The 25,379-nt window shown below is 48.4% G+C and overlaps 3 protein-coding genes across 3 annotated transcripts in view; 2 read left to right on the forward strand and 1 right to left on the reverse strand.

The window, feature by feature from the left end:
• The window catches only part of LOC310697516 (mast cell protease 1-like), a 50,705-nt gene extending 36,064 nt beyond the window's left edge, over positions 1-14,641 (forward strand). The window contains exon 5 of the transcript XR_014521031.1: positions 14,471-14,641. The gene's annotated coding sequence lies outside the window, so the exon portion shown is untranslated. The remainder of the gene's footprint in view (positions 1-14,470) is intronic.
• The window catches only part of LOC310697421 (guanine nucleotide-binding protein subunit alpha-11), a 33,079-nt gene extending 8,648 nt beyond the window's left edge, over positions 1-24,431 (forward strand). Inside the window, exons 2-7 of the mRNA XM_083484071.1 lie at positions 7,556-7,740; positions 9,593-9,747; positions 11,366-11,494; positions 13,228-13,357; positions 17,015-17,168; positions 20,901-24,431. Of these exons, the coding sequence (XP_083340197.1) occupies positions 7,556-7,740; positions 9,593-9,747; positions 11,366-11,494; positions 13,228-13,357; positions 17,015-17,168; positions 20,901-21,091 (944 nt within the window). The 3' untranslated portion in view covers positions 21,092-24,431. The remainder of the gene's footprint in view (positions 1-7,555; positions 7,741-9,592; positions 9,748-11,365; positions 11,495-13,227; positions 13,358-17,014; positions 17,169-20,900) is intronic.
• LOC310697487 (duodenase-1-like) overlaps positions 1-25,379 on the reverse strand; it is a 167,352-nt gene that overhangs the window by 83,296 nt on the left and 58,677 nt on the right. The window lies entirely within an intron of this gene.

Consider the following 25,379-nt stretch of genomic DNA (forward strand, 5'->3'; position numbering starts at 1 on the left):
TAAAATCATAAATGTTCCAGCGCTTCACAATCTTCAGGCTGAATAGCCTTAATAAGAAATTTGGGGGAACTTGATCTGGATGCGCTGCAAGGATACGTTTGACCCTCAAAGCAAAGTTTCTAATAAAATTGTGCTGTACCGTCCGACTAGTACCACACCAGTCTGCCAAACTAGGAAATTATGGGGATCAAACTGTGTTTGGATGCATTTAGAGAGTGCGGAGCTAATTTGAGTCCATTGAACTACCTAAATAGTGGGAGCTCAATAAGGCTCTGGCAGTCAGGTTTTTGAACTATAGTTGCTGCCTTTCCAGCATGAAATTGGTCTACAACTGACCTATCGTTTTCTTTATGTGGTCCTGGGTGCCTCAGCTAAGGCTGGAAAATCCCAAGCTTTTGTCCAGGTTATTTAAAAAAAAGAAAGGGTGCCATTATTTATACACTCAGATGTTTTTGCACTCCCTCACGTGTTCAGAAATACATTGCTATGAAAACTGAGAATTCAAAGCTTCAGGTTTCCTTGTGCTCTGCTTGCGACTATACCTGCTGGTGGAAGAGGGGTGCTCGTCTTTTGAAGCAGGAAACTCTGACATATCCTTGGTTACATGGTAACTTTCAAAAGTTTTTTTTCCTTCCCAGAATCTAGTCCCCAAGCAAGTAGCAGGGTGTTCCCTGTAGCTGGTAGCCATTGGCAATCAAAAGTTATTTTACCGGGATATTCTGCCCCCTACCCCATAGCAGCTATTTCAAAGAAACTTGTTTTGTTTTGTTTTTTGGCGCCATTGGCTGTTCAGAAGTCATGATGTGTTTATCTCTTCTTGGTAATGTCCCCATTACAGTATTATCTTTTCTATATGGGATTTATTTTTAGGAGATATATATTTATATATATTTTTAAAGGACTGGCAGTTGCTAATTTAGAGGTGTGTCTGGCTGTTATCCTGAATCATCCTGGGATGTGTAGGTTTTGAGACTTGGGGTTAATGTTATACTTCTTCCACAGTCACCTGGGCGAATAAGAAACCCATCCAGGTGTCCACATATAGAAACTCTACAAAAACTGACCCTTTCAGGCCACAAACCTTTGTAGTAGACATGCAGAAGCTGGCTATTGAACATTTTTTGGAGGTTAGCAGTTTTCATGTAGATTGGCTTGCAGAGGTATGAGTTTTGCGGAAATTTTCTGGGAAATTTTGCGATGCCAGTTCGGGTAATTTGCATTGGAAATTTTTCTGATTACCTAGAGAGAGTGGCTCAATTTGGCATGTTCATTTCAGTGTTGTGTGTTTTTTTGTTTTGTTTTGTTTTGGTTTGGTTATTTTAACCTGCTTAATATTGTATTTGCATTTGGCATCCATTCATGGTAGCTAATGAATTTAGGGAATAAAAATGTTTCCTCAGGAAAAAAAACACCAGGAAACCTTCCACCCCAACACCATTGCTGACTTGAAAGATTTTAGGGGGGATCTGAGCAGGTAAAAGTATTGTCTTAGGTGGGCCGTTGCCCAGAGCTTGCTCTAAAGGAGGGGTAGGTAATCTAAGGCCCCGGGGGCCGGATGCGGCCCAATCACCTTCTCAATCCAGTCCACAGACGGTCCGGGAATCAGTGTGTTTTCACATGAGGAGAATGTGTCCTTTGATTTAAAAGGCATCTCTGGGTTATTTGTGGGGCCTGCCTGGTGTTTTGACATGAGCAGAATGTGTGCTTTTATTTAAAATGCATCTCTGGGTTATTTGTGGAGCATAGGAATTTGTTCATTATTTTTTTCCAAAATATAGTCTGGCCCACCACATGGTCTGAGGAATGGTGGACCGGCCCACGACTGAAAAAGGTTGCTGACCCTTCTTCTAAAGCACAGGCTCTGTTATGTTGATCCTAGCATCGTTTAGGGCAGTGGTCTTCAACCTTTTCAGGCCACCTTTTGCTCAAACATGCACCTGGAGATACACTTTTTAATTTTACACCATAGATCTGAACAGTGGTGGTACTGCTGCTCCAACCCATCTTAGATCAGGCCTTGACTCACCACATGCAGAGCACTGGTCTACGTGGATGTCCTTATGGAGGACTGGTGCTGCCCACTGGAGCACCCAACTACAAACTGTGCATTGAGGGGAGGGACCCCCATTTTATTTGCCGCTAGTTCACTTGGATTAGTGGGATTGGCTTGCGGGGAAGGAGTTCCCAAATAATGATGGCCATTCATTCTAAATCCCCATGCCTCTTTCCTGCTTCTGTTGCTCATCTGGGGCGACCTAGGGAAGTGTGTGCAGGATGTGGTTTGATCTGTTCATCTACACCTCATAGGTGAGGGGAATCGTGGCCCAGAACGTCTAGACTGTGCCCGGTTAGCTCCCCAGGTCTGCACTTCCTTTTGAGTCTTCGCTGTTGGGTCATTCTGCAGCCTCTAAACAATCCTTGGCCTCTGTGTTGCCAGCCTCTTTCCCAACCCCTGAGGCTGCCTTAGTTTTGGAAGTTTTAGAATGTAGAGGGACAGGAATATTCCTTGAGAAACGAAGCCACCTCAGTGATGTTGGGCAGAGGATTTTCCGCAGAAAATCTTCTTTTGTTATCGCTAAAAATCTTCCTTTCTTTCGAAACATGGTACTTCATTCAATTATTGCATAAAATTGTGAATCTGTAACAGGTATCGGTCAGACCTGGCAGTTGGAATTTATACGTTCTCACAGCCTTGTCACTAGGCTGTGGAATTATTTACTGGTCTCCTGAGAGGCTGGTGGGCTAGTTAGAATGGCAACCAAATGGACAAAGGATGGAGCAGTCACTCTGTCCTCCACTGGTCACCTCAGCTGAACCTAGGTGGTTGCCCCTTGACACTGCATGAGAAGTTATATGCAGGGATTCATTACCTGTCAAATTTTATCCCGAGAGAGTGAGTTTTAAAAGTGATGCATGAAACAATGTACAGAGTTTATCGTCTCACCTGCGTTCAGTGCCTCCATTTTAAAAATAGCAACCACCTAGAAGTATAGGCAGTTCAGCTACCATGCCTTAAATTATCTACGAATATTCTAACGAGAGAATTTCCAAGTAAATCTCTGAATTTGCCCATAATTTAAACCACACCTCTTTTTCCCCCTTGTATTTTTCTTGGGTATTTCATTGCTCTTTTTCCTTCCTTCCTTAATCAAAATGAACACGGCATCCTTTTTTTTTTTTTTTTTTTGCTTTGTTTGCTAAATAACAGCCAAATAAACATGCAAGATCAGATATTGATCTGTATTAGGCAGTGGAAAGCATTTTCTGGAAAACCCACATCACCAGCCACTAGGACACTGCTGTGTGTGTGTTTGGAGCAGGGATAGCTCAGTCAGTAGAGCACAAGACTCTTAATTTCAGGATTATGGGTTCCAGCCCCATATTGGGCAGAAGATCCCTGCATTGAGGGGCTTGGACCAGATGACCTTTGTGGTCCCTTCCAACTCTACAATTCTATGATTATAGGCCTCTCTGCCAGTAGATAAGCAGGTCACAATATACTGGCATTCCTCTGTTGCAGTCTCCCTGAAGACCCACCACCGCTGTGATAAACATGCAATTCATGTGCCCTGGCTGGGCAATTGGGGAGGACAGAATGGGCAATATTAATTGGGACTGCCCTGAATTTGCAAAGATAAAGCCTGGCTGGTTGTTCTGCGAGCAACTTGAGAAAACTCTATAAACGTGCATCTCAGGTTCTGTTCTCCCCCTCCCCCTCCCTCCCTCCCATTAAATAAATGGTATTCCGGGTATGAGAAATATGGGAAATAATTGCTTCATCAGAAGAGAGGTGGGGTATTCTTTGGAAGCGTTTGCCAGAAGTTCCCATACGTGCAGGAGGAGAATTTCTGAACTCACGTAAACATATCCGTGAGTTGCTGGCTCTGTTTTCTAGAGGGGAAGTCAGCTGGCAGCCATAACTTGGAGTGGATGTTGTCTATTCCAGGATCTTTGCAGACAACTTGCTTCATGCAGGCAGGAGGGTGTTTCTCGGTTGACCAGGGGAGAATAGAAGGCTAGGCTCCTCCTACTATTGATATACCGGGCCTGGGCAAGTCAGGGAGCTCGTAACTGGCTGCCAATCACAAGGCTGTTTGCATCTGTGCCTGAAGAAGGGACTGAGCACAACTCCATTCTGAGGCCTGAACTTTAGGAACAGCGTTTGTCTTGCAGCAATTGAAACTAGTGGCAAGTGGTGTCGACTTTCCGGAAATTTCAGAATTGGGAAAATTTCCCCTGTGCAACTTAGGGTGATTCGAGTTGGGTAATCGAGCGGCTGGGGAAATCTCCCAGTTTGTGAAGGGAGATGTCCCAGTGCCCTAGAGTGACCCAATTTAACACGTTTGTTTTCTTTGTATTTAGTAAACGAAGCAACAAAGTTGCGAGCTGCCAAGTTTGCTTAATATTTTATTTGTAATCGACATCCATCCGCTTTTGCTAATGAACATAAGAAACTCATTTTTCTGTGGGAAAACAAGCAGTGGAAAAAATATATAAAATGTTCAACCGCACGTTACTGTTGGTTATGCAGAGTGGTGGTGAACGCCAGTTTAAGGTGGCTCATAGATTTCCTGTTGGCTTGAGCCCTCTGCATATATTAACTCATGCCCCTGTGGCATGCAGCTCCCCCCCCCCATCCTGCCCCAATCCACACAATATTTGTGGGTGTCTGAGGCAAAAAAATAAATCGCTTTTTGTGTTTGCCTTATTATTATTTTAGTAAAGTTATATTCCGCTCTTCCACCCAAAGGAGTCCAGGTTGGCAATTGTTGCTGTTGTTTAGTCGTTTAGTCGTGTTCGCCTCTTCGTGACCCCCTGGACCAGAGCACGCCAGGCCCTCCTGTCTTCCACTGCCTCCCGCAGTTTGGTCAAACTCATGCTGGAAGCTTCAAGAACACTGTCCAGGCATCTCGTCCTCTGTCGTCCCCTTCTCCTTGTGCCCTCCATCTTTCCCAACATCAGGGTCTTTTCCAGGGAGTCTTCTCTTCTCATGAGGTGGCCAAAGTACTGGAGCCTCAGCTTCAGGATCTGTCCTTCCAGTGAGCACTCAGGGCTAATTTCCTTCAGAATGGATCTTTTTGCCGTCCATGGGACTCTCAAGAGTCTCCTCCAGCAGCAGAATTCAAAAGCATCCATTCTTTGGCAATCAGCCTTCTTTATGGTCCAGCTCTCACAATATCAGTGCATTCTAAAAACAGTTTAGCAATCGCATTATCTCAGCCAAGGTTGCCAGGAACAGTACCTTGCAGCCCTTGAATGCCTTCATAAAGAGGAATGTTTTCAAATTCCTCTTGAAAGTCTAAGGGCATTCCACAAACTGGGAGGTCCCAAAGAGAAGGCCCTGCCAACCAGGCAGCCCCCCCCCCCCCAGTGGCGGCATCACCTGCAAGGTTGCTCACCTGCTGATCGTAGCATCTCAGATGGGGAAGGTGCTTTGTTTAGGAGCCTGGGTCCCAAGCCAATCCATGAATTTCGGAGCCTTGTTGGTGCAGGTTTCTCGGATCCAGGAAAACCACCATGCCAGGCTCAATGTGGGAAGGCTTCCTCTCCGCAGGTAGCCCATGTGGGCTGGGGGGCGGGGAGCAAATCCCTCTTTAGGTATATTATGAGACCTACTCTGAACCCACGAGCTTGAAAATTTGATGTTGTGGCCTAGTAATTGCTTCAGATTATTCAGTTTATGCAAGGGTGACTCTCTGGGGAGGGAAGTGGGTTCAAGGGGTGACAGAGAAGATATTGTCTCATAAAGTTTTGATTCTGGCTAATTAGGTTTGTAAGTATTTTTCAGCCCCCGCTGTAGATAGAAATGGCTTTTTCATGCAGATTGCTTTGTGATTTAGATAACGGCTAACTCAAAAGATTCTTCAGAATTTTGTCATTTTAGTAAAGATGTCTCTGTTAACTCTTATCGAGTGTTTGCTCTGGTTCTTAAACATTCTGAGCTGCCTCAGGAGTTTTTGGTGAGGCTGCAGCTGCTATCAAGTGCTTTGAGTTGCGTGGTGCCTCCTGTTTTCCTAGATGAGAGGGGAGTTTTGTGTGTGTTGCACTTGTGTCCTCGGGCTTGTGGGCTTCCCCTGGCATCTGGCTAGTCACTGTGTTTGACTGGGTGGGCCTTAGGTCTGATCCTTAACTGCTCTTACCCATAGAAACCTCTAGCCTATGTTTGGCCACTTGGTGACAGATTGAATCAGAGAACTAGGAGGAGAGGGAAGCTTTAAGATTTCAAGCCTGGGATTCTGTAGGGGTGGATGGGAAGAGATTCTGAACGCTTTGCCCGTAAGAAAACTGAAAGCACTCAGTTCAAAAGCTTGAAAAAGCCACTTCCGAGTGACCTGACAAGGAAGAGGCAAGGATTTATTGTAGATGACTAGTCTCCTAGGCCTATTAAGGTGGGTGAGTGTAGGGATTTATTTTTAGTAATTGTCTGCCAGGGTGCCATTTTCCCCTGCAACAACAAAAGCTGGGGTTCTCTCTCTCCACCCCCCCCCCACTTTAAATTGCAGCCTCAGTCCCAACATTTGAGCAAAAATCATTTTTTAAGCACCAGGCTGTGCCACAAATACTCAGGATTCTGCCCCTCCGGCCACTTGGCGGTGGCCTGATCTTGATCTTTAAAAGTCTTCCTCTTCTCACATCCCACAACTGCCTTTCTAAACAAATACCTTGAGATAAGATTATAATAGTCGACTTCCCACTTTACATTCTTAAGCCAGTAGTCGGTCACACCAGCTCTTTTTGGGTTAACAAAGTACCTGGTTGTGGTACTTTGTAACTGTAATAGGGCATGAAAATCTTTAAAAAGCTGGCCTCTTGTTCGGACGACGAACAGCAGCCAAGCTACAGGTTATACAGTGAGCACAGTTTTTAGCCCCCCTTCCTTCTGAAGATGAAGCCATTTTCAGACGCAAATTGGAAGTGTGTTCTCTTTTCTAGGTTTGGTTTTTTTAAGGTGGGGTGCTCAAAACCCAGAAGATGATTAAAATGGTTTAATTGGCTGCCAGCCTTCCTTTGTGCCTGCCTGTGCAATGGAAAGATGGTGATCCAACCAAAGTCATAGTCAGAACATCCATACCAGGCCTCAGAACCACTTTCACGGGCCGTGCTAGATTCCCCCCCCCCAAAAAAAAACCCCATAGCTATTGTGCTACTGGTGTGTGCAAAATGCTTTCCCCCCCACCCATCACACGCGTAGACACACACACATACACACAAACACTAGGTTCACCATGGCAACAGTCTGATTTAGGAATAAAATTCAGCTTTTCTCCTCCATAAAATGTTCCTTTCGTCAAGGGGGAAGGAGTGAGAGATGGGATAGCTGCTCCTCCTCTTCACAGGCTGGGGAAACAAAGCAGCAGCAGTTTAATCTCTCTCCCCCCCCCCCCCCCCGGAGTAATATGCAGTGAGGCGTTGCTAGAAGTTGAATGTGGAAGCAAACTGCTTGCTGTCGGCCGTAAAGCAGCGCTGGCTCTGCTCCCTTTGTGATGCTCCCGCGCTGACTGCCTTGTCGTCTTCTTGTGTCCCTTTCACCCTGCCCCACCTATTTACTCTCCAGGCACAGGAGAGAGCGGGAAGAGCACGTTCATTAAACAGATGCGGATAATCCATGGCTCGGGCTACTCCGAAGAGGACAAGAAGGGTTTCACCAAGCTGGTGTACCAGAACATCTTCACTGCCATGCAGTCGATGATCAGGGCCATGGAGACCTTGAAGATCCTGTACAAGTATGAACAGAACAAGGTGAACCGACGCAGCTCCCATTCCTGCACCCCAGCCTATACACAGCCTCCACCCCTGTTGTCTCGTTGTTGGTTGTCTGTAGTGGCATTCGGGGTGTTGAATGTTCAGGGACCAGCACCACAACTGTAGCAACCAGAATAGTTCAAGCGCTGTGTTCTTCTTCTTATTATTATTGTTATTATTACAGTCAAACCTTTCTTGTCGAACGTAATCAGTTCCGGAAGCCCGTTCGGCTTCCGAAATGTTTGACAACCAAGCCGTGGCTTCCAATTGGCCGCAGGAACTTCCTGCACGCAAGCGGAAGCCACATCGGATGTTCGCCTTCTGAAAAACATTTGAAAACCGGAACACTTACTTCTGAGTCTTCGGCATTTGGGAGCTGAAACGTTCCAAAATGGAGGCATTTGGGAAGGTTTGACTGTATTATTAACAGGGACATGGGTGGCGCTGTGGTCTAAACCACTGAGCCTCTTGGGCTTGCCGATTGGAAGGTCGGTGGTTTGAATCCCCGTGGCGGGGGTGAGCTCCTGTTGCTCTGTCCCAGCTCCTGCCAAGCTAGCAGTTCGATAGCACGCCAGCGCAAGTAGATAAATAGGGACCGCTGCAGCAGGAAGGTAAACGGCGTTTCCATGTGCTCTGGTTTCCATCACTGTGTCCCGTTGCGCCAGAAGCGGTGTGGTCCTGCTGGCCACATGACCCGGAAAGCTGTCTGTGGACAAACGCCGGCTCCCTCGGCCTGAAAGCGAGATGAGCACCGCAACCCCATAGTTGCCTTTGACTGGGCTTAACCATCCAGGGGTCCTTTGCCTTTTTACCTATTATTATTATTATTATTATTAACATTATATCCTACCCAAGGATCTCAAGGTGGTATGTATGGTTCTCCCTCTCTCCATTTCTCCACAACAGCCCTATGCGGTAGGTTAGCCTGAGGGACATTGGCCACACCCAGTAAGCTCCATGACTGAGAGGATTAGAACCCCAGTCTCTCACCAGTCTCCTTTACCCTGTGCCTGGTGGGGCACAAACACAGCACGTTATTGAATAGTGGGATGGCCAGGGGTAGGTTCGAAGGCTTTCCTGGTAACCCTGTTGCTGTTGACGTAGTAGTTCAATTAATGATTATTTGCTGTACCTGTATTTACTCGAGTCTAATGCACAACTTTTTTTTTTTTTTTTTTTTTTGCCAAATTACGTTGTGAAGGTTAGGGTGCGCATTACATTCAAGTAAATAAAGTACTCCCAGGTGCGGATTGGTTGTGCCCGGGCCAGGTTCTACCTCCAGGCTGGCCGTCTTGCAGGGAGAGCTTGCCTCCTATTTTACTAGCTTCATGGCTGGCGCTCTCAGGCTGTCCAAACGTGGCCAAGCGCCTTGCCTTGCAGCGGAGCCCAAGGCACCAGCGGGCGGGCAGGCAAGCTATGCTGAGGCTGCAGGGGGCTGGCAGGCTGCAGGGGGCGCCCTGGCCCAATGGTCAAAGGAGAGAGGTCAGTAGGGCTGGGCGATATTTGCTCATAGTGTGTAATGCACGCTCCTTTTTTTCGCCAAATTACATTCCAGAAATTAGGGCGTATATTAGACTTCAGTAAAGACAGTACATACTGCTCTTCATTTTTTTAAAAAAAAACATAAGCCCAAAGCTGTGGTCTTGTTAAAAAGATGGTATGTATACATTTACTTGCTTTGTGCAGGCAGTGCCGGAATGGATTTGTAGCAGCCAGGACTGGATCTCCAGCTAAGGAGCCGTAAAGGAAGGCGGGGGGTGGAATGGGATAAATGCTAGGCGGGGAGAAGGGTCCTCAGGGTCAGCCTCTTTTAAGCCCCTCTTGCTTTCTCCTCCGCGCCGTGCTGCAGGCCAACGCACTCCTGATCCGGGAAGTGGACGTAGAAAAGGTCTCGTCCTTTGAGCAGCCCTACATAAGTGCAATTAAGACGTTGTGGAACGACCCGGGCATCCAGGAGTGTTACGACCGGCGGCGAGAATACCAGCTCTCCGACTCTGCTAAATAGTAAGAGCTTGCCGTCCTCTCTGTACGGCTCTCAGCACGGTTGCTGCTACACAGCGTCATTTGGGGTCTCCTAAATGAAATTGTGCCTCTGACAGTTGGTGGGGGGTGGATGGGGGCCAGGAGGAAAGAAAGTAGCTTCGTGTTTTAGTTGTTGCCATCAAACTGCTCCAAGGAGGAAGGGGTGGTGGTTGTAGTTCTTGCTACTGGTTGTGGGGGCTGGGGGTGGACTTTAGAAATCCATTTGATGTGGCTTTAATTGATTTTGCACTGTTAGTTACCTTGCAGTCTCTTTAGGCACGTGCTATAAACGAAGTTTAATGAGTATTTTCTTTTCGGTCCTGCCCTCCCTGAGCTTTCAGAATGGCGAAGCTACGAGGTGGAAATCTCAGGTAGTGGGAATAATCTGGAAGTAACAAGCCGCTTAGTTGCTTTGTAGTCTTCTCCAGGGCGGTAATCATTAGAGGAAGGTGGCCTGGAATTGTGGTGTTGATGTTTAGATGTAGATGTAATAGTGTTGTAGAAGCTGCAGCATCTAATAGTTTTTAAGTTTGTGAGGAAGATGCCCGTAGAACTAAACTTTATTGGGAGTAGTGCAGTATTGCTCAGAAACGCTTATTGCTCCAAATCTGCCTCCTGCCCAACGCTTGATCCAGTGGAAGAGAGGGGCTGGCAGCTCAGTTTAGTCTTCCAGAGCCTTCCCACCCCCCACGATTATAAGCAGAGGTTAACGTGAGCGTCCTCAAAATCATGCACCTTGGCTGCTTGCCCCATCCAGCCAAGACCTAATAAAATGGGGTGAGGTGCTGTGTCACCGTTTTGCTCTTCACAGTCGGAAGGAAGAATGCTGGTGCCAACTTATAGGGGAACTTAATTCAGAATTATGGACCACTCCACCCCACCCCGGGCAGGAGGGAGGGCTCTGAACTGTTTCCGTAGCTTCCTTCCTTTGTGGCTCCTTCTTCCTTCCCCGCAAATCTGCTCTAAGGAGTGGTGGACCAGGGACTTAGAGAAGCGCTCCTTTAGGGCATGGCAAGAGTAGACTCCTAAGGGTCCTGGGAGCATTAGGACCCATGAGAAGGAAGATTGCTCTGCAGGCGTGAAGCTGCACGCTTAGAAATGTACCGTATTTTTCGCTCTATAAGACGCACCAGACCATAAGACGCACCTAGTTTTTGGAGGAGGAAAACAAGAAGAAAAAAAAATATTTGCTGTGCAGCGAAAGCAGCAATCCCTCTTGCTGTTCTGGCTTCTGGGATAGCTGCGCAGCCTGCATTCGCTCCATAAGACGCACACACGTTTCCCCTTACTTTTTAGGAGGGAAAAAGTGAGTCTTACAGAGCAAAAAATACGGGAATGCTATTAGAGGCAAGGTAATGTCGGGAAAGCGGGTGGTGGGCTTTGTTGAATCTCAAGGGCTGAACAGGATTCCTGAGGATTTTGCATGCAGCTCTTCCTCCCCCCTGGGGGAAAAAACACCCCCAGGAGTGGAATAATTGAGGTTCCATACTCAAAATGCTGAGGCTCTCAGGGCAGAAGCGCTACACATGGCAAGCAAGCTCAGGCCACCTTCATCTTTCCCCCCCCTCCCTCCTTTTTCCCCTGCACGTCCTCCTTGCAGCTACCTTACCGACGTGGATCGTATCGCCCTGCCAGGGTACCTCCCAACCCAGCAAGACGTCCTGCGGGTCAGAGTCCCGACAACTGGGATCATAGAATACCCCTTTGACTTAGAGAACATTATCTTCAGGTAACTTCCAGTGGCTTTTTTCTTTCTTTCTTTCCTCGGAGCGTTTTTTTTTTTTTACGTTTCACATACTCCCCCCAAAGCTGCTTCCATTTAAAATGAAAGCCCAGCTCAGTTAAGGCATTGAGTTAGCAGGCTTCTGGAAAGCCGGTCACACGGCTGCCGCTTCCGACCCTTTCTTCCCTCTTCCGAGTCAACAAGTCGTGCTGTTGGCAGGAGCAAAGGCAGGAGAGGGTTTTCCCCCGTGAGGAGACGGCGCTAGGTGTGGCCTGCGTCTTTGAAGGCTTTCCACAAACCCTGAGCCACCGCCACAACCCATCTGTAGTGGTGTAGTCCCAAGGACACAAGAAAAGCCCTGCAGCCGGGTGAGGCCAAAGACCCATCTGTTTGAAGATCCGTCGGAACGTGCAAGCACCGAGTCCCCACTTTGGTCCTGCAGCAGCTGATATTCCGAGACACGCCTGCCTCTAAAACCAGCCCTTCCTCCTGATATCGGGTGGACAGCAACTGTTGGTCGTCGTCGTCCCCAATCAATTGGAGCCTCTTTTTCTAGGCCAGAGCTCTCCAAACTTTTCCTGTTGGGGGCACGCTTTTTAGACATGCATCATTTCGTGACACAGTGATTAGGTTTTACAGTGGTACCTTGGGTTAAGTACTTAATTCATCCTGGAGGTCCGTTCTTAACCTGAAACTGTTCTTAACCTGAAGCACCACTTTGGCTAATGGGGCCTCCTGCTGCTGCCATGCCGCCGGAGCACGATTTCTGTTCTTATCCTGAAGCAAAGTTCTTAACCTGAAGCACTATTTCTGGGTTAGCGGAGTATGTAACCTGAAGCGTATGTAACCCGAGGTACCACTGTACTAGCAAAGCAGAGGTTGAACTAAACCCTTTCCAGCGTGGGGAGCGTTTGCGCGACACACCTAACTGACACACTAGCGTGCCACAACACACAGTTTGGAAAGTTCTGGTCTAGGCTTTTCCCCGACCACTAATAGCGATAGTCCCTGTTGCCTGTGGTTAATGGGGTGCTAGTTAGTTTCCTAAAATTTATACACCTCTTGATTTTACCACTTGATTTGTATAGAACCTCAAAGCGGTTTTCCAAAACAATAAAATTGTTAATACAATAAATGGATAAGAATTTAAGACAGTTCAAAAGTAAACTGAAAACAGATGAAAACGCTCCACAAGATCTGGGTAGGCTTGTCTAAGCAAAAATGTATTTAGCAGGCACTGAAAAAGAGTGCAGTGGAAGTTCCTGGTGTCAATAGGCAGGGAGTTCCAGAGGGCAGGTACTCGGAAGTGCCTTTGACTCTCATGGAGAACCGATTCCTGCAGAAAACAGGCTTGAAGCCACCGCCCTCCAGCTGGTAGACAGTGCGGTCGAGCCCTGCTGATCAGCGGTGCTTCAGAGCACTGTTCAGCGCTCCTCGGAAACCCTGTGTGGTGCATTGAAGCCCCCGATGAGCATCACTTGATGTCATGGTTTTACCGGGCATTGCTGGGTGGTTCCACGTGCCCACATGTCCAGTTTGGCCCATGAGGGGTAGGGGTGATGTCTTCCAAAGGGGGGGGGGGAGGAAGGAAACAAACCTCAGACTTGTTCCTGCTCAGTCTTTTCTCTCTTCCCTCCAACCCAAAAGCAAGTATAAAATGGCGCATTACATTTTTAACTTAATGGGCTGTGTGTTTGTGTGCGTTAAAGAAGACCTGCCCTCCTTTTTCTCCCTTTCAGAATGGTGGATGTTGGGGGTCAGAGGTCAGAACGGAGGAAATGGATACACTGCTTTGAAAACGTAACCTCCATCATGTTCCTAGTAGCGCTTAGTGAATATGACCAAGTTCTGGTGGAGTCGGATAATGAGGTAAGCACAACCCCTCGTAGCACGTAAGGGGCGGCGTGTGGCCCTTGGGTGGTCCCAGCAGTGGCAGAAAGCTGCATTTGCAGATTCTGGAACTGTTTCTAAAATGTTTGGGGTTGTCAGCCACTGGTGTGCTGTGGGCCAGGACTTGATCTGTCTGTTTCCCAACCACCTAAAGTAGCAGTGAGCCACATTCTTCACCCTGGGTGGCTAGACATTTCGGGAACTGATCTGCTTGAGGGAGAGGGGTGTGTGTCTGTGTGCTGGCTCTGAATGTATTCTCCAGGGAGGAGTCATCTTCCCCCCACCCCCCAAAATACTATACATGTCCCTCAAAATTTGCAAAGGGGGGGGTGCTGCAGAGGGTGACGTGCTCTTGCTTGGCAAGTGGTTCCTGCAGACCGAAAAGGGCGCCCCTCCCGTCCAAAATGAAAGGGCACCTCGGAGTTCTCCGTGGTGCCAGATGTCTGCGGGAACCTCTCATTTTGTGCTAGGAGCAGCAGCGACGACGGCTCATTTCCCATCTGTGCAGGGAGGGGCGCGAGCAGTAATAAAACGTTGGGTGTGGGCCAGGGGTGGCCACTGGGCCTCCCGACTTGACCATCTGCGCCCCACAGGAGGGGCAGGGAAGGCTTTCCCTGCATTCGTGTTAAGCTCCGAGGGTCCTGGAAGGGTGCAGGATTTCTCTAAGACGGAAGTCTCGGCAAACTGTCGGTGGCTCTTCCCTCTTCCCCCCCCCAGCCTTGCCTTACACGCTCCTTGCACATGAAAGGGTGAGGGACCAGCCCTGTGTACACACTCGTAACACAGCTTTGGCAGCCAGGCATGGCTTGAGCCCTCCTGGCGCTTGCCCGACACCAGTTGTTTCTGCTTTTGTTTTCTTGCACTGCTTAAAATTTTCCTTTTCCTTTTATTGGGGGGAAAAAAGTGGGGTGAAACCCGGCTGGTACTGGTGGGTGGATTGAGAAGGACAAAACTTCCAACAGAGGGCAGTGTCCACGTGAACAGATCTGCAAGTCTCAAGTAATGCTACTTAGTAAAGGTAGCCTAGCAGGGCTTTCCTAACGCATCACAGTAGGCTTTTTCGTGTCTTATTCAATTTGCCCCGGGCTAAAGACTTTGGGGGACACGGGTGGCGCTGTGGTCTAAACCACAGAGCCTAGGGCTTGCCGATCAGAAGGTCGCGGTTCGAATCCCCACAATGACGGGGTGAGCTCCCGTTGCTCGGCCCCTGCTCCTGCCAACCTAGCAGTTCAAAAGCCCGTCAAAGTGCAAGTAGATAAATAGGTACCACTCCGGCGGGAAGGTAAACGGCATTTCCGTGCGCTGCTCTGGTTTGCCAGAAGTGGCTTAGTCATGCTGGCCACATGACCCGGAAGCTGTACGCTGGCTCCCTCGGCCAATAAAGCGAGATGAGCGCCGCAACCCCAGAGTCAGCCACGACTGGACCTAATGGTCAGGGGTCCCTTTACCTCTTAAGACTTTGGGAGTGAAGAAAACCTGACTGCCGATGGACCGCTCTATCAGAACAGCTGCTTTAAAGCATACACCGCAGTGGCCTAGATGTAACTGCGGCAGGAAGCCTCCATCTCCCCCTGCATCCCTGTTAAAAGGGGTTTTTTAATTGCGGGGTGTTTTTGAAAGGGGACCACGTGGCACAGTTGCCCGCTCTTCTGTGCAGCCATTGCTCTCGAGTTGGGGGTCAGCAGAAGCCGCGGGTGGCGCCAGCTGCCCACCCCATCCACTGCTGGGTGATTTGCAGAAGAGCTGCGAGGGTTCTTGACTTCCAGCTGTGTTTAGCAATAGCGGGAACAAAAAACTGCCCCGGCCTCCTCTCGGTTGGACTGATGAAATGAAGAAAGCTGTGGGAGCAAGGGCGAGAGGAGAAGGACCCGGGAGCGTGAAAGGACTGTGTAGTCAGTTCTTGTGCTGAAAGGAAATTGTTAGTCTGAGTGCGCATTCTGTTCCTGGACTCTGCTCCCCTGCCAAGCCACTATTTTGCACCAGGTTCCTGTTGGTGTGTCTCTGGAACCTGCTAAAATAGCTTCCGCAAGGCTGAAATGTGCCCGACAGCGCTTTTGAGTTGGTTCTCTCTTTCCCTCCTTCCTCCCCACTCCCTCTAGGAGCCCGTAGACTCGTCTGCAGACTGTCAGAAACTGGATGAAATTATGCGCACCCCTGGGGGAAACTAGATTTCGCCTGGGTCAGAGGAAATGGGGCTACTGTTCCTTCCAAATTTAGCATGCCTTCTAGAATCGTTCCCCTGACAGAGAGCAGGGTGAGGTGGAAGGAGTCTGCTTTTGGGGGTGGGGAGTTTGCTTTTTGAAACCTTGCTGGCATACTTAGTTGCCTTGGCAGGTTTGGTTGTATCGCAGGGCCTGAATTTGAGAAATAAATAGCACTCTCCACTTTCTGCGGCAGTTGTTAGCCCTTTACCAAGGTTGTTTTAGCTCTCACTGCGTTCAGCTGTTTGGCAGAAGCATGTTCTGCTCTCTGCTGGATTTCCAAATCTGTATTTAGACCAGATTAATTGAATCTCATGTTTTTAATTTGCGATTCAGCTTTACTGTGCATCACCCCAGAGAGGGAACGTTTTGCGGGGGTGGCGGGGTGACAATAAAAATATCTCCTACTCATCGTGTGGGGTGGAAAATCTCCCATTCTTTAAGTTTTCATCTGTCAAAATGAATGGGCGCTAATTGCAGATACTGTGTTAGGTAAGCTTGGTGGTTTCAAAGCTCTTCGTTTCGTTGACTAAATGCAAGTAAAATAAATGGACTCATTGAGATCCCGTTGGAAAATTTTCTGGTGCAAACTGGAAAAAACTTAATTGAAATACTGCGCACGTTTCCCAATTTGAAATTTTCCAGGCAACCCACAAAGCTGCATTTTCTCTCTCAATTAACTAGGGCAGGGGTGGGAACGCATGGCCTTTAGGATGCTAGCAATCCCCAGCAGCCTAGAGGGGTCAGGAATGATGGGAACTGTAGTCCTGCAACACTGGCTCCCCTTCCCTGACCTGCGTGAGATTGCACAACTCCTTATTTGCTAAACGTTACTGGCATACAGTGGTACCTCGGGTTACATATGCTTCAGGTTACATACGCTTCAGGTTACAGACTCCACTAACCCAGAAATAGTGCTTCAGGTTAAGAACTTTGCTTCAGGATGAGAACAGAAATCATGCAGCGGCAGCAGGAGGCCCCATGAGCGAAAGTGGTGCTTCAGGTTAAGAGCAGTTTCAGGTTAAGAACGGACCCCTGGAACGAATTAAGTACTTAACCCGAGGTACCACTGTAGTTTGAAAGTAGTTACAGGTGAAATCTCGGGCACAGGTGAAAATGTGGCGATAACAGGAAAGGCGAGCAGCTGGGCATTGGCTATCTCCTGTTTGCCACGTTAAGCCAGATAAGGTTTTAATATGATTTTGGGCAAGATCTTTGTACTCAGCCCTTGTTTCTTCATTGTCCTGGTGGTACCAGTGGCCCGTAGCTGAAGGCGCCTGGTGTGAAAGTATGCCTATTCTCTCTACGGCTTTAAGAACACACACACACACACACACACACACACACACACACACACACACACCACCGGTGATGCATTTTATCTCTTACCTTGTTGCAACCGTGACACCTCGAACCCCTCTTTTTTTCCTGGCAGAACCGTATGGAGGAGAGCAAAGCCCTTTTCAGGACCATCATCACCTATCCCTGGTTCCAGAACTCCTCCGTCATCCTTTTCCTCAACAAGAAGGATCTGTTGGAAGACAAGATAATGTACTCTCATCTCGTGGATTATTTCCCAGAGTTTGATGGTAAGAAACATTTATTTTTTAAATACAGATAGGTAGCCGTGTTGGTCTGCCATAGTCAAAATAAAAAAATTCCTTCCATTAGCACCTTAAAGACCAACTAAGTTAGTTCTTGGTATGAGCTTTCGTGTGCATGCACACTTCTTCAGATACACTGAAACAGAAGGATCTAGAAATATAGAAATAGAAATCTAGAAATAGAAGGATCTGGCAACTTCTGTTTCAGTGTATCTGAAGAAGTGTGCATGCACACGAAAGCTCATACCAAGAACTAACTTAGTTGGTCTTTAAGGTGCTACTGAAAGGAATTTTATTTTTATTTTTTAAAAAACAACAACACCACCTGCTCTTACCAGTCTCTCTAAAACAGACTTGAAGTTACAAGAAAATAGATTCTGACTTAAACATCAGGAAGAACGTTCTGACAGCGAGAGCCGTTCGGCAGTGGAACGGACTCCCTCGGGAGGTGGTGGACTCTCCTTCCTTGGAGGTTTTCAAGCAGAGGTTGGACAGCCAATCTGTCTTGGCTGCTTCAGTTGCAATTCCTGCACTGCAGGGGGTTGGACTGGATGACCCTTGGGTATCCTTTCCAATTCCAATTCAGGTGTTTTGGGTCACAGCTCCCATCTGTCCCAGCCAGTGCTGTTTACGGCCGGTGGGAGTTGTGGTCCAAAACATCTAAATCAGCCTTTCTCAACCTGTGGGTCCCCAGATGTTGTTGAACTACACATCCCATCACCCCTAGCTAGCAAGGCCAGAGCTCAGGGATGATGGGAGTTGTAGTCCAACAACATCTGGGGACCCACAGGTTGAGAACCGCTGGTCTAGATGGTATTAAAGTGGGGAAGGAAAACTGGAGAGAACGCCAATACAGTGGTACCTCGGGTTACAGACGCTTCAGGTTACAGACTCCGCTAACCCAGAAATAGTGCTTCAGGTTAAGAACTTTGCTTCAGGATGAGAGCAGAAATCGTGTTCCGGCGGCAGCAGGAGGCCCCATTAGCTAAAGTGGTGCTTCAGTTTAAGAACAGTTTCATGTTAAGAACGGACCTCCGGAACGAATTAAGTAGTTAACCCGAGGTACCACTGTATATATCACATCTGGCAACCACTGCGCCCCTTTGGTTTCAGACAGTAGGTGGCCTCCTTGGCTTTTATTATTTATACCCTGCCCATCTGGCTGGGTTTCCCCAGCCACTCTGGTTGGCTCACAGCAAATCTAAAAACATCCAGCTGTTAAAAACCTCCCGATACAGGGCTGCCTTCAGATGTCTTCTAAAAGGTGCGTAATTCTTTATCTCCTTGACATCTGAAGGGAGGGCTTTCCACAGGGAGAGGGGCCTGCTCCTGCCAACCTAGCAGTTCGAAAGCATGACCAAGTGCAAGTAGATAAATAGGTACCCCACCGGTGGGAAGGTAAACGGCGTTTCCGTGCGCTGCTCTGGTTCGCCAGAAGCGGCTTAGTCCTGCTGGCCACATGACCCGGAAGCTGTACGCCGGCTCCCTCGGCCAGTAAAGCTAGATGAGCACCGCAACCCCAGAGTCAGCCACGACTGGACCTAATGGTCAGGGGTCCCTTTACCTTTTAAGGCCTCCAAAAAGACTGGCTTGTGGTAGTTTTCCAGAGGTAGAAGGCGTCAGGTTGAACTGTGGGCATATCCTCGGAGGGCTGAGAGCCCCATGTCTGAAACTCGAAAAAGGCGGTCCAGGCAGGACCAAGCTAGAAGGGCCCAATTGTCTTGGCTCTGCATGAGGCAGCTTCCAAGGTCCCTGACACTTTGCCCTCCTAGCTCGAAAGGCTGCCAGGGGTTTGGGTAGTCTGGCACGTGGGCCATGTGATCTCTTGAATAGGCCATAATTGAACTGCAAGAGGGGTCAGCAAACATTTTCAGCAGGGGGACAGTCCACTGTCCCTCAGACCTTGTGGGGAGCCAGACTATATTTGGGGGCGGGGGGGGAAATGAACAAATTCCTGTGCCCCACAAATAACCCAGAGATGCATTTTAAATAAAAGGACACATTCTACTCATGTAAAAACACCAGGCAGGCCCCACAAATAACCCAGAGGTGCATTTTAAATAAAAGCACACATTCTACTCATGTATAAACATGCTGATTCCCGGACCATCCGCAGGCCAGATTGAGAAGGCGATTGGGCCGGATCTGGCCCCTGAGCCTTAGTTTGCCTACCTATGTCACAATACCTCAGCCAAGGTACATGGGGCCCTGCCGATTTAAACACCTCCCTGTAGGAACCAATCGGTTTCTTCACCACGAAATCCCCTTAGGAGTTGGGGTGCTTCTGAAAACTATGCCTCTGCGGTGGTGATTGCCACCATCTTGACTGAGAAAGGATCAGGCATACTCCTGGACCAAGTTCCGCATCCCTAGCTATCAGGACCGGTGGTCAGGGATGCTGCTATGGGGAGACAGTGTTGAGGGGTGCTCAGCTCGTACACATCAGTTTAGCCTATCTCGCTTCTCCTCCGCATTAGCCGCCAGTCCCTTTGTGTTGATGTAAATGCATAGACTTCCTTCCACCTATAAAATCTCGGTTTGCAAATAGGGCCGTTAAAATTGACCCATAGCAATCGAAACACCCAGGCGGTGATTTAATTTTCGGCAGTGACGTTAAACCAGAAGCAATACGGCCGCCTCTCAAATCTCAGCGGTTGGGGGGGACACCAGGGTAAACATGAGTGGGAATCTCCTAATTGGAGCCGTTCCTTTCCTCCTTGTCCCCCTCCCATGTTTTCTTTTTCCCCCCCAAGTAAATTTTTATTGTTTTCCTTACATATTCTTTTCCAACAAACCATATTAATGCCATACATTCCCTTTGACTCTGCCGAGTCGCGACTCCCCTCCCTCCCTGCAATTGGTATATTGAGAGTTTCTTTGGATTGATATCCTGGCTCTCACTCACCCTAAGGAGTCTCAAAGCGGCTAACATTCTCCTTTCCCTTCCTCCCCCACAACAAACACTCTGTGAGGTGAGTGGGGCTGAGAGACTTCAGAGAAGTGTGACTGGCCCAAGGTCACCCAGCAGCTGCATGTGGAGGAGCGGGGAAGTGAACCCGGTTCCCCAGATTACGAGACTACCGCTCTTAACCACTGCACCACACTGGCTCTCTTTCTATTGTGCACATCATTCTCACATTAGTACTATTATACATTGAAGGTATTACAGTGGTGCCCCGCAAGACGAATGCCTCGCAAGACGGAAAACTCGCTAGACGAAAGAGTTTTCCATTTTGGAGGTGCTTCGCAAAACAAATTTCCTATGGGCTTGCTTCGCAAGACAACAATGTCTTGCGAGTTCCTGCTGGTTCCCCCCCCCCTTTTTCTAAGCCGCTAAGCCACTTATCAGCTGATCCGATCAGCAGATAAGCCGCTAATAGCGCTAATCCGCTAATCCTTCAATGGGCTTGCTTCGCAAGACGAAAAAACGGCTAGACGAAGAGAATCACAGAACGGATTCTTTTCGTCTTGCGAGGCACCACTGTATGTCAATCCTGCTAGTGTCTTGACCTCTTTACAATTCTTTAAATATTCAATAAATTTACTCCCAATTATTTTGGCATCTTTGATCTTCCTGGTCCCGGATCCTCCCTGACAATTTGGCAAGTTCTGCATATTCTGTCAACTTCGCCTGCCACTCCTGGATGGTTGGTACGTCAGCCCCATCCCATGTTTTCTGTCTCCAACCCCATCCCATGTTTTCTTGTCTCTCCTCAGGCCCCCAGAGAGACGCCCAGGCGGCTCGGGAGTTCATCCTCAAGATGTTTGTGGATCTAAACCCCGACAGCGACAAAATCATCTACTCTCACTTCACATGTGCCACAGATACGGAAAACATTCGGTTTGTCTTTGCTGCCGTCAAGGACACCATCCTCCAGCTCAACTTGAAGGAATATAACCTAGTCTGACCTTCATCTGCCTGCCCTCTTCTTCCCCACCACCCACCCGCCCGCCCCCCCCACCCGCCCCCCTCCCCAGGTATCCTCGGGAGACCTTTTGTTGTGAAGAAAGTTAAAAGACGAGAGAACCCCGTGAATTTAAACAAAACAGAAAAATATGTACAGGGGGGGGGGAAGAATCTTGATTTTTAATGATGTAATGATTGCAAATTGATCTGTGGAGTGGCAAGGTCTTTGGGGTTATTTTCGTTTCGTTTCGTTTGCTCACTTGTCATCATGGAGTCTCTGTCTGCTCCACAGAATAGCTGGTGATGATGATGATGATGATTTTTTTAAAAAAACAAACAAATGTGCTTTTATTTCACAGTTTTAAAAAACAAACAAACACGGGACACGTTTCCTCTCTCTCTCTCTCTCTCTCGCACTTTGTTAATTTCCCGCTTTCTGGTCGACAGCCCAAGGCGAGCCTTCCTCTCGGACTCTGTCCTTCTGCGTTAGCCAATTCTTACTGTTCCTTTCTGTTCCAGCGATAAGATGGGAGTCCGCAGGCTTCTTGGCCAAGGCCTGGCAAGCTCTCTCTCTCTCGCTTGGCCGTGGAAGATTCTGGGTGCTCCTTTGTACCTTCGCCTCGCGTGCCGTACGATTCCTCGGGTTCAGCTTTGCTTTTCTGCCCGGGAACCTTGGCGTCTCCTGCCCAAAAAAGGACTTGAGGGTACCTGGATGACACCTTGGGAAGAACAGGAGCTTCTGTGTCTCTTAACAGTAGTGCAAAAAAAAACAAAAAACCACAAGCTATCTCTTTTCCTTCCTCGTTTATTTTTTTGTACCACCTTAGTATAGATTCTCTTCCCTTCCTTATCAATTATGAAAGTTATATTGAGACTGTGATTTTTTTTTTAAATTATTGTACTATATATAGTTTGCTACATCATAACGCCGTACTTTTGTTGTTGTTGTTCATAGACTTACAAACCGAGCAATAGCTAACGAGCCTGCTGGGGGAGGGAAAGTGCCTGAACGTCGTTGTTGCCGTATTATCTTTTAAAGAGAAAATTAAGCTCGCCGTAGGGAGTCTCCTCGCCCGGCGTGAGGACTCTGCGTGTTTCGCACGGCGGGGGAGCGGAGCCTACACTGGGCTAGGAGAGAGAGATCTGAGGTTCTGATTCATTCTAGATCCTCTCTCTCGCCCGTATGAGTGTGTGCAACATGCCAACAACCGCTTGGGTTTGTAAGACACCCTCCCCCCCCCCAAAGAATGTGTCGATCCTTCAAGGTTAATCCAAGCGAGGAAGGACCCACTAGGTTTTGTGGCTTGCAGAGACTGCTGCTTTTATCTTGGAAGGTTCTAGGAAAAGAGTCGGAAGCTCTCTGCAACCGATTGCCGCTTCATTTGCCAGGGCTAGGGTGAGCGGTAGCTACTACTACTTAACCTCCCGCGCCCCTTAAACTTCCAAAAGCTTTGTTCCACCGGAAGCAGTTGCACAGGTATTTATTCTGGGGGTGGGGAGCCCATCTGCAGCGGCAGCAGGTCAGCGGCGGAACTGGCGAATCTGCTTTGGCCGAGACAGCGGTTTCAGCTTTTCAAAGCGGGGTGAGAGAAAGAGGTTCTGCTTCTGGACTCTCTTGTGCCAAAACGTGTTCTGCAAAGCCTGCTTTTGTGAAGCCGGCAGGAGACGGTGCCAAAAAAAAAAACCACAGCCAACCCCGATGAGAAATTCTTTGCTGGTTCGCCAGGAAGGAGAATCGCCACGGGGCTGGAGCAAGGGACGCTTTCGCGAGGGCAGGGGAGCTTTTTAAGTCGCGCCCTCTGGATGCGAAGGAAGTTCAGACAAACACTAACGTGGCTTCGAGGAGCGCTCACAGCCAATTTCTCAGACGCTACGGAGGACAGCCTGAGACTTCGACGTCTTTCCGAACGGCCAGGTTGGGCCAGCAAAGGGAGTGTCAAACGTGCTTTTAAACGTCGCTTAGGGCAACACTAGGTAAACTTCTTTTTGCATTTTTCTCTCGACACTACTAAAAAACCCTAATTGCACGTGGATACCTGCAGCATTCCAGGGGGGGGTTGAGGCGCAGGTTTTTCTGGGTCTGCTCCACGTCACCAAACACTACAGAAGGAAGCAGAAGTGAGCCGTATTTCTTCTTTCGTTGCTTTTTGGTTTTTGGGAAGGGGATTCCTGGCTTCTCTCGCACACCCAGCACCACGAGCCCGATAAGTTCTTCACTTGGGAGATGGAGGAGGAGGAATCCCATGCACGCTGAGAGGTCCTGTTGAGTCGATGAAAGGCAAGGCAGCCTCTGCTTTCTAGAATAACATTCCTGATTTTGTCTAAATGTGTGTGGGGTTTTTTGGGGTGGGGTGGGGAGTGACAACGGTGAGGGAGGGGAGGGCCTTCCTGCTTCGGCCAAGACGGCCGTGTCTGTTTTTGTCATCTTGCCAACTCTACAAGGGGAAGTTCTGCCGTTGCAAACGTGCCATGGCTTTCCTCTCGCCGCCCGGAGTCTTCTGCACACCTCGATCTGCAACGTCCGCTGCAGGCATTGGACGTGTGTACCTGAGAAATCTAGGAGCCAGGAAGCCAGTTTCTTGAGCTTAGCGTCTCTCGTATTGACTCTCTTGGGGGGCGGTGCTCCCTACCTGAACCCGGCTTGGCTTGTCGGACGGTGGTGGCCCTCTGCAGAGAAATGTCCGTTGGGCGATGCCGCAGATCCGAGGACAGAGCGGGAGGCGCTCGTCGTGAAGGCAATGTTGGTTCTTGCGAGCGACACCTGCCCACCTCCACCTGGGTGCTGTTGCAAAGCCTCCTTTTACAGACCAGCTTTTGCGACCCGTCCCTCGAGCCCGGTCATTGCTTGCTCTCGATGTGCCAAAGCCATCCCACAGCGCCCTCCCTCTTTCCCCAGCCCACCCGACGGGAGCTGGTTTGGGGTTTCAGATGTGCCAGGGGCCCAAGGACCTGGGGGTTCTCGCGTGTGGTGGTGGTGGTGGAGAAACTCGAAAAAGGAAGAAAAAAAAAGCCGAGATGAAGGAGCAACCTGTTGACCAAGTTCTGATCACAGTGCACTTTAAACGAAAAGAAACCCCAAGCCCTACTGAAGAGGCGCCTGCTCTCAAACCCCTTCACCTCCTTTTAGGAAGAGGATTGTCAAAAAGTACACATCCGCCATCATTCCATTTCCTTGTGATCAGCCCCTCTGGCAAACAACCCCTCTCCCTTATACTTCCGCCGCGTCTTCCCTTCCCCTTCCCGGAAGCGAAGAATTATTTGTTTGTTCATTGCCTTCAGTTGCATGTTTAGTTCATCCCCTGCACACTGTTTTTGTTTCGCTTTTTATAACTACTTTTAAATACAAATGCTTTCCCCCCTACTTCTGGCCATTAATTTGTACTACGCTTCACTGAAAGCAAAAAGGTGGTTTTGAGTCCAACAGAGGTTCAAGTCTGTAACTCAGTACTCTCTGTATGTATGTATGTGTGTGTGCGTGTGCGTGTGTGTAAATTTTTTTTAAGCGTTTATGGTTTGTGCCAATGCCCCATACTTCTTTTTTTTTTTCTCCCCCTTTAGTTACCAGAGACTCTCTCTTACAAGTGTGGTGAAAAATTATTTGGTTATACTTGTATATTATAAGAGATCCTGATTTAAAAAGAAGAAACATTTAAACATCCTATTTAAAGAGAACGGAAACTACTATATATATTAAAAAATGCTGTTTTTAAAAGGGAGGGGGGGGAAACATTTTCGTCATTTTGAAAATTGCATGTGATGTTTAACGCGTGAGGGGGCAGGGGGTGGGTGGGAAGGGATTCTGAATCATGTGGCCCGGGATCAGTTTTTTTGGGCCCCCCGTCCTTGTCTCTCTCTTTATTTCTGTCCAGTCTGTGAGGCAGGATCGGGGCCTTCCCGGAACCCATCAGTTTCTCTCGTCTGCTGGGTGCTGACCCTCGTTGTTTAGAAGTACCTGATGGAAATCGATTTTCATATCTTTCTCCTGAAATAAAAATTGTTTGAAATTGGAATAAAATCTGTTCCTTACAAAAAAAGCAAAAAACCGCCAACATACTTCTTGGCCTGTTTTCTCCCTTCCCTTTTTCAATAGAGTTGGGGCGGGTAAGAAAAATTCCAGCAGTTATGTCCCCTGGGATACACGAGTCCATGAATATCACTAGCCCTGAGTTTGTTTCTTAAGAGCCATAGAGTTGGAAGGGATCCTCTGCTCATCTCCACCCCCATCATTCTGCCCGGACGCTAAGGTCCAGCTCCGAGGGCCTTCTGGCGGTTCCCTCCCTGCGAGAAGC

The sequence above is a fragment of the Podarcis liolepis genome (assembly GCF_965112155.1).
Source record: "Podarcis liolepis genome assembly, chromosome: 18".
NCBI classification, from domain to species: Eukaryota; Metazoa; Chordata; class Lepidosauria; order Squamata; family Lacertidae; genus Podarcis; species Podarcis liolepis.